The 8,709-nt window shown below is 54.5% G+C and overlaps 1 protein-coding gene across 3 annotated transcripts in view; it reads left to right on the top strand.

The window, feature by feature from the left end:
* The first annotated feature begins 4,383 nt into the window (after positions 1 to 4,383).
* Positions 4,384 to 8,709, top strand: part of PSKH1 (protein serine kinase H1) — a 31,420-nt gene continuing 27,094 nt past the window's right edge. The window contains exons 1-3 of one of the 3 annotated variants that reach the window (XM_064670816.1): positions 4,384 to 4,451; positions 6,214 to 6,376; positions 7,454 to 8,479. In XM_064670816.1, the coding sequence (XP_064526886.1) occupies positions 7,541 to 8,479 (939 nt within the window). In that variant the 5' untranslated portion in view covers positions 4,384 to 4,451; positions 6,214 to 6,376; positions 7,454 to 7,540. Of the gene's footprint in view, positions 4,452 to 4,511; positions 4,722 to 5,040; positions 6,377 to 7,453; positions 8,480 to 8,709 lie in introns of those variants that run through there. The other 2 variants (XM_064670818.1, XM_064670817.1) reach the window with 2 other exon arrangements.

Below are 8,709 nucleotides of genomic sequence, written 5' to 3'. Positions count from 1 at the left end.
CCTGTTGGTCACCACTGCTTGGTGACACCCCACAGTGCAAGAGTCCTTAGCAAAGCACTGTCCAAACCCCACTGCCACCTGTGACACCTGATCCTCCTTCGAGAAGGTGCCTGCAGGGCTGAGGGTGGCAGTGTGACAGCAAGGATGGGCATGCCAACCATCCGAAAGCTCTTTGGGTGCTCCAGAACTGGGACGATGAGCTGGTGCCTGTCTTTCCATTGGGTCCAAGGGTTTGGGACAGCCCTGCAGCTGTGTCCTGTTGTGGGAAGGGACAACGTCCTCGTTCCTGCCCCCAGAACAAACAACTGGCTCCCTGCACACCGGCAGCATCTTAAGGCAACTGTCCAGGCTGAAACCTGCGGGTCTGGGGGACAGAGACTGGTGGACCCCAGCACTGGGAGCCTCTGGAGCACCTAGTGTGCTGTGAAAACCCCTAGTTCCGGTTATGAAACTCCGGTGACCTACTTTACACTCCCTGCTTTTGTTCCTAATTCCCAGATATGGCCGCTCTCCAGATTTTGCCCATCAAGGCAAATTAATTGGAGTAGATCCTAATTTGCTCTCTGCTATTCTTTGGGCAGAAGATTAAATGCTCTGCAGACATTATCTGCCTCTCTCTTCTCTGAGAGACAAACCTGAATTATTAAAAAAAAGAAAAAAAAAAAAAGGGATAAAGGCTGCCCGACTCCGGCTGAGTTGATGTTCGAATTCACTTTTTGTAATCGCAGAAGGGGCCGGGGAGGTTCCCACGTCCTGGGCAGCTGGAACCAGATGGTGACACTATTCTGGGCGGCTGTGTGAGTGAGATGGCACACGTGGCACAGCGACACGAGGGCCAACCTCCCAGCCACTCCGCCCGACGCCTCCACCACACCATGGCTGAATCCTCAACTCCTTTGCCCAGGGAAACTCCTCCCGGAGAAGGTGCCGGCCAGGGAATGACTCCTTGTCTGTGGGGATGCACTTGGGTTTTCCCAGCTGGAGGGGTCGGTGTGGGGGCCACCAGCAGAAGGGGGTGGCTCCTTGCCCTCCCACAGCCCCCAGTGCCACCGTTCCAGCCTGGTGTCCCCATGGAAGAGCCCACCCAGGCACCAGCAGAGCTGCCTCCTGCATCACCGGCACCCCGGGGGGAGAGGGAGCGTTGGAAGCCGTGAGTAGCTTGGAGGACGCTGTGTCACAGGCCTGGCCACTGCCTGAGCTTGCGTGGGGATTTCTGCTGAGCCAAATGTCCAACTCTCCGTAAGGAAACACCAAAAGTCAACCTCAATCCCTGCGGATCGCAGGCAGTGGGAACAGCTGAGCCGGAGTCACCTCTGCCGTGGGGGCTGTGCTCAGTCCCCCGCCTGGCACCCCATCTGCGCTCAGCTCTGGGGCTTTTTTATTCCCCAGAGAGGCATATGGAAAGTTGGATTTCTTTTTTAAGCAGCTTTAATTGAACATCCTCCCTCTCCGACCTCTGCTCAGCCTTCCCAGGACAACCTTGAGCTCTGGCCTGGCGTGGCCACTGAGGGATGGGATGAAGCAGTGCTGGAGGGAGCCCAGGCACCCAGAGCCCAGAGGGACAAGAGGCTGCAGGGCCTCCTCGGCGCTTGGGGCTTCGCAGCCCACAGCCAGTGTCCCCAAGGAGCAAGGTGCTTATCCTGGCGAGAAAACTCCCTGATGTAGCTTCAGGAATGGCTCTAGATGGATTCACAGGTTTCAGGGGCCAGTAGATGGTGATCTCAAAGCCAAACTGAGTGCCTGACCTGGCAGGCAGTGGATCATGTGGATGAGCAGACAGTTCCCAGCCTCATCCCTGGGTGCTTTGCCAGGCGGATGTCGGCTTTGTGCGGATGTCTGGTGTGATGTTGTCTTGGCTCCAGTGGGTCTCAGAGCACCACCGTGGCATAAATAATACAAGAGTGAGCTGCTCTGATTAAAGTTCTCAGAAGTCCGTGGTTCTGGCCCAAGAGTTGGATACGTGTTGGCTCTTTAACATTTTCCAGTGGTGATGGGCCTGGAAGTGCCTCATTTTGTGTTCTCATGGGGCTGGTCAGGAAACAAAGCTGTGAGGAAGCAGCTAATGGAAGATGCATCCCCTGAGGGAAACGCATCCTTGCAGAGCACTTATCCCTGTGGCCAAGGTGAGGCAGCCCACTGCTCTGCACCCAGCTGTAGCAGCTGGGATGAAGAGGAGAGGCACACGCTGGTGGCACCAAGCTGGGATGACCTTGAGAAACAGCCTAAAATAACAGGATCAACTTAAATAGGGACACATGCAAGGTTTTACAGGACAGACACAGGCTAAGCCACCTCCCGGGGACAGTGCAGAGGACGTGTGGCTGTGGAAACATCTCCAGAATGAAAAGGGGGGGAGTAAGAGGGCTGAAAACACACCAGCAGCACCATTACTGTGTGGGACAACAAGAACTGGGGAATTTTTCTTGCAGGGAATTTTTCTTGCAGGGAACTGTACAACTCACCAGATCTGTCAGGTCCCAAGCAGCCCCTTCTCAACCCTCACACATTTCCACGCCTTATTGGGAATTACGTGGAGAAGAAGCTGATGACAATAGCGTGCATCAGCAGGTACAACTTTTATTACATTATGACTTACTAATCATTTTAAACAGCCGAAGATCCCAGGAGCATTGAAATAAAACCAGCTATTTTTAAAAGCATGGTAGGAGTGTGAAAATAGCCCCACTCCACCCGAACCGCCTCGGGAATGACGTGACAGCCAGGCTGGAAAACAAGCCCGGCAGTGTCGTGTTTGTATCTTCCCCAGAGAAAGGAGAGCCGTCAGCATCCCTGCAAGGTGTCATCCCTCATCCCCCTGCTTTCAGGTCATCCAGGGCCAGGACGTGGAGTGTTTTGTTGGGTATGGGCAAAGGATATGAGGAAGAAAGCCCACAGGCAGTTGCCAAGCAAACTTTGAGGGTTTTGTGGCACTTCGTAGCTGAGGAAAAGAAAGGGGAAAGGAATGTGCCTCGTTATTCTGTTGTGCACAACAGCTAGCCCGCAGGGACCGGGTTTTCCCTGCCAAGGAAAAGGACCTTCCGGGCAATTCTCTTGCAAAGGGAGTGTTTTCTCAGAGCCCCGAAGCCCAGCGGGGAGCCCTCGGAGCTGCTCGGTGGGAGCAGCTCTCCCAGGCGCCCCTGGGCAGCTCTCAGAGCTGGGTTTGGCTCCGGAAAAGGAGGTGAGGAGCCATCCATCCTTGGGTAGTGCATCCCCATGGCCATCTCTCCAAGGCAGGAGCATGGGGAGGGGGAACACCATCCCTGGGGGTCCGTGGGGCTGAGTGGGTCCCAGGCCCTGTGGGGCTGAAGAGAGTCACAGTGTTGCAAAATGCAGAATATACCAAGATTGTCTTAAGTCAGGATGGTTTTTCATGTTTGATTTCCGTATACTTTGAAGCCTAATAAGCATGAAAGGAGACCTAATTGGTGGAAGTAGCAGAAGCCAGCATCCCTTACTCAAGGACATCCTGGATGTAGTAAATCAAGACGTTGACATATGTCTACATAGACATCACTAACTTGGCTAAAGTACTCCAGGTCCATGTATCTTAGGCCTGAACTATCTTCATTGTAATACTAAAAATCACGCCTGCAGCTCAAAAAGACCCTGCCAAGGTGAAGACCTTTCCCCTGAGCATGAGTAGAATTTACCTGGTTTATGTGATTTGTATGGAAATTACCAATCAACCCAACAGAGCGGCTGTGCTTGGGAATTTACTGCCTCTGAACTTTTGTGTGTGAATAATAACACGGCAAGTCCAGTGGGACATGCTGGATTTGTGGAATAGCCTCGAGCACCCGGGCTCAGCAGCTCTGAAATCAATAACCAGCGTCTCTCTCTCCAGTGTGTCAGGACCGGCTCGTTGCACACCGGGGAACACAGTTTTGTGGGTGACAGCAGGGCCAGGGGGGTGAGGGGGCCCCGGGGTCCATGAGGCTGAGGGGTTCCAAGGGCCCCGTGGGGCTGAGCGGTCCTGGGTCCCTGAGGGAGCTGAGGGGTCCCGGAGCCCTGATGGGCCCCAGATGGCACTGAGAGGGGGTCCCAGATCAGACTGGGGGTCCCAGAGCCCTGAGGAGCCCCAGATGGGGCTGAGGGGCCCCAGATGGCACTGAGGGGTCCCGTGTGCAGCTGGGTGTCCCAGACAGGGCTGGCGGGTCCCAGAGCCCTGAGGGTTCCCAGATGGCACTGAGGGGGCCCCAGGTCCTGGATGGGGCTGAGGGGGTCCCAAAGCCCGTGGGGTTGGGGGGTCCCGGAGCCCTGAGAGACCCCCGGGTCCTGTCCCTGCGGCCCCGCCAGGGGGCGGTAGAGCGGCCCCTCCCCGCGCGCCTCGGCCCCACCCCCCTGCGCCTCAGCCAATCGCCGCGCGCGGCGTCCCCGCCCCCTCGGGCGTCCCCGGCGCGCGGTGATGACGTTAAGAGGCGGTGCCGCGGCGCGGGCCGGAGCGGGCCCAGGTGAGTCCGGGCCCGGTGGCACCAGCGCTGGCACCGGCACCGCTCCTCCCTTCTCATCCCCCCTCTCTCCCTCCGCGCCGGCGGCCGTGCGTCCCGGGACGCGCGGTGGGCCCCGGCGCCTCAGCGCTGCCGCTGCCCGGAGCGCTGGGCCGCGGGAACGGGCGGGCCGGGGGGCGAGCCCTGCCTGCCCCTGGAGCGTCCCCGCAGCGCTTCCTGGGCCTGGAGCCGAGCCTGCCGCGGGACGAGCTCCCGCCACCGGCCCGGCCCTGGGTCCGTTTTCCAGGATGTGCGAGAAACGGCCTGGGTCAGGATGAGTGATGGAAAGTGGGAGTTGTGGAAATCTCGGGAAAAGCTGTGAAAACAGTCAAGAGTTCTGGGAATCGCGGTTGGTTTGGCCGAGCCTGGTCCGCCCCTGGCTCTGGCACAGCTGCCTGCGGTGCTGCAGCAGCCTCAGCCCCAGGTTTCCCCTGCAAAACCCACTGGAGGCTCCCGCTGGGAATGCCGCGTCTATGACGGGTTTATGCCAGTTTTGTGCCAAGTTTATGCCAGTTTTGTGTCAGCTTTATGCCAGGTTTGTGTCAGGCAGTAAGAGGCACATTTGTCCTGTGTTACTAAGACGTGGTGCTCTCAGGTGAGGTGGTCTCAGTGCTGCTGTGTTGGCACAGGTGTGGTTTGCAGGTTGCTGTGTTTGAGCTTTGATTAACACAGTTAAGAGCTGCTGTCTTCAGATTTCCAAACTGGCATCTCACAGAACAGCAACGTTAAAGAGCTTCAAGTTGTGATGTATTTACTTGAGGGTGGAAGGTGTGCTTGGCCTTGGGGGATCTAGGCAGGTGACTGACACCCCTTATCCACAGGGACCTCAGCCATTCCTTCCCTGATATTTTCAGTGGGAGGACACTTCTGAGCTGCCAAGAGCTGAGGTGTTTCCCTGCTGAGCTGTGAGGAGTGAGGTGCTGTGTGTCCAAGGGAAGAAGCATAAACCCCTCATTCCTTCCCCCCACTTCCAGCTGCAGCTGGATACAGCTGCACACACTCAAATGTGCTCTCTCCTCTCAGACAGTTTGGCACCTGACAAGTCTGTGATTTCCTGCCTGGAGTGGGCTTGTTATGCCCCATTTCTTTAATTCCTTTCCCCAGACTCGTGGTGATTGTTATACAGAGCGTTTCCACCTGCACCGATGTGGAGTTGGGCATTTTGGTGCTGACTCTGGTGTGCAGCTCTGGGGTTCTGTGGGCTTCCCTGGGACTCTTGGGTGTACACTGGTGTACACTGGAGTTGCTGCCAGATCTCAGTTAATGCCATTAGAGGATTTATATATGATGTTTTCATGTGTTTGGTCCTTCTCTTCAGTTTTATTTAGAGGCCCGACATTTCCCACAACTGCTTCTCTACAGGTTGAATTACTCTGTAATAACCTTGTTTGTGAATGCTCTCCCTCCATTTCTCTGTTAATATGCTTTAAGGCTTAATAATTCTGAGATAAACTGTCCGTGGGAGGAATGATTCAGGACCAGCCACAGCTCTTTATGTTTTGTCATGGTACTTTAATCTGAACAAACCCCCACTTCCAGGGCAGCACTTGGTGAAAGTCAGTTAAGCTTCCTGTGAAGTTGGTTCTTTATTCCTATTGCTTGTACCCTACCACAGGCATGTCTGTGATGACCTCAGGGTGCTGCCAGGAGAGCTTCCCTGAGAAGTTCTTTTGGTGATGTTTGATTTTAAAACTGAATCTTAACTGAAGCCTGGTTTTCTTTCCAGGTTGGATGCAGAGTCTAAGCTTCTTCCGGACGTCCCTTTAAAACATTTCTTGTTTCTCCACCTGATTCTCCTGATGGAAAACCAGCCAGGGTTCCTTTTCTGCTGTTCATGCTGAGGAGTTGGTTGGAGAGGTGGTGCCTGAGAGGAGATTCACCCGGTGATGGTAAGACCTCAGATCACATTTTGAGACTGATGGTTTTCTGTAGCCTCCTGCAAAGGCTCAGGCACCCATTGATGGGCTCTGAGCCAAAAGGTGCGAGTGTAAAACTGCCAGAGCCACAGGCAGCTTCCCCATCTCCTGGCCAGTGATACTGCTTTAATCAGCACATAAAGACTTGCCTACATGCACCTGATTTGGTTTTGTTTGAAATACAGTGTGATGAGCAAGAGCTCCTAGTCTGGAAGAGCTGGTGGAAATTCCACTTACTACACACAGCTCCATATGGAAAGCCAGAAGTGCCACTTGGTGCCTGAAGATATCAAATAAAGCAAAACTGAGTCAGGTTGTTGAAAGATGTCAAAGCCCACCTCGATTTCTCAGGGTTTGGAGAGTGAGGGACTTGCTGACTGAAGGCTGCTCTGGTTAAGTGAACATTTCCCCTTTAGCAGGGGCTGCAACAAGTTCAGTGGTAAAATTCACCTTAAAGCCAGCGTGCCTCTGGCTCCATATTCCCTTCCTGTGCCATTCCATTGATCCCCAGGAGCAAAGCAGTGAGAGGTTTAAGACACTGTACAAGATCAATATAAAGAAAGTCTTAAGCAGATTTGTTAAGTGAACAAGTTGCTGAGGTACTTTGTGGAGCTGCTAGTGAGGCATTTCAAAGCTCTTAAGGTTTGCAGTGGCTGCTGTTTTATGAAGTTGAGCAGTTGAAACAAAACAAAGGAAAGTGCTTGGCTCTTTCCTTAATTTGATTTTTTTATTAAGCAATTGTGGCCAGAAAAAAGACCTCCAGAAGTCTCGACCACTCTGTGAGTACGATTCAGTGCTCAGCTGGGAGCAGAACATGAACTGTGCTTAATAAAAAAAGATACTGTGTGATTTCCATGGACACATCCATGGTTCTGACCATGGCTGTGTTTGTAGGCACTGGCTTGTGATGAAAGCAGCAAAGCACTGTGTTTGGTCAATCCCAAATTCTTAGTTTGTGGTAGCATGGCCTACTTTTTTTTTTTTTTTCCCCATTTGAACCTTTACTACCTCGATTCCAATTTATTTGTTTCTCCTCGTTCTTTTCCTAAGGTTCAAATGTGGGAATTGTCCTGGATGTGGTTGCTGCTGATGCTCCCCTGGGAACATGCCTTGACAGGGAATTAACACCAGTCAGTGATGGGCTGTGGGACAAGCAAAGTGCTTCCCGAGCCCCCCAAAGATGTGCAGCTGGACCTGGTTAAAAAAGTTGAACCCTACACAGGCCACAGTGACATATACAAGCACTTCATCAGGGATGACTGTGGGGCTGTCATCAAGGCTGGCTCCCCCTCGCCTCCTCACCACGCCAACCCGTATCCCGGGAATGCCCTGCCCGCCCACCAGCCCGAGCCCCGCAAGAACAAAGTGGCCAAATACCGCGCCAAGTTCGACCCCAGAGTGACGGCCAAGTACGACATCAAGGCCCTGATCGGGAGGGGCAGCTTCAGCCGCGTGGTGCGGGTGGAGCACAAGGCCACCAAGCAGCCCTACGCCATCAAGATGATTGAGACCAAGTACCGGGAGGGCAGGGAGGTGTGCGAGTCGGAGCTCAGCGTCCTGCGCAGGGTCCGGCACACCAACATCATCCAGCTCATCGAGGTGTTCGAGACCCAGGACCGCGTGTACATGGTCATGGAGCTGGCGACGGGCGGGGAGCTCTTCGACAGGATCATCGCCAAGGGCTCCTTCACCGAGAGGGACGCCACACGTGTGCTGCAGATGGTGCTGGACGGCGTCAGGTACCTGCACACGCTGGGCATCACCCACCGGGACCTCAAGCCGGAGAACCTGCTGTACTACCACCCGGGCACGGACTCCAAAATCATGATCACGGACTTCGGGCTGGCGAGCGCTCGGAAGAAGGGGGACGACTGCCTGATGAAAACCACGTGCGGGACCCCGGAGTACATCGCCCCCGAGATCCTGGTCAGGAAGCCCTACACGAACTCCGTGGACATGTGGGCGCTGGGTGTGATCTCGTACATCCTGCTCAGCGGGACGATGCCCTTCGAGGACGACAACCGCACCCGCCTGTACCGGCAGATCCTGAAGGGGAAGTACAGCTACTCAGGCGAGGTGAGTGCGCTGAGGGGAAGTCAAGAAGTTCTCCCTAGGCTGGGTCTTCGTGATGTCAAGAAGCTGCTTGTCATGTGCAGGCTGGTGACGTTACCCAGGTTAACAAAATCTGTGATTCTGGCTTTTAAAATCCTTCCCCTTTTTCTGTCTGCTTTCCCAAACCGCTCACAGTGCAGCACAGTGAACTCCTTTAAAAAACTGAGTGTTAAGAAAGAGGAGACTCTTCATGC

Source organism: Pseudopipra pipra, chromosome 14, assembly GCF_036250125.1.
Source record: "Pseudopipra pipra isolate bDixPip1 chromosome 14, bDixPip1.hap1, whole genome shotgun sequence".
Classification (NCBI taxonomy): domain Eukaryota; kingdom Metazoa; phylum Chordata; class Aves; order Passeriformes; family Pipridae; genus Pseudopipra; species Pseudopipra pipra.
The sequence above is the reverse complement of the archived record's forward strand: the minus strand, read 5'-3'. Positions and strand labels throughout refer to the sequence as shown.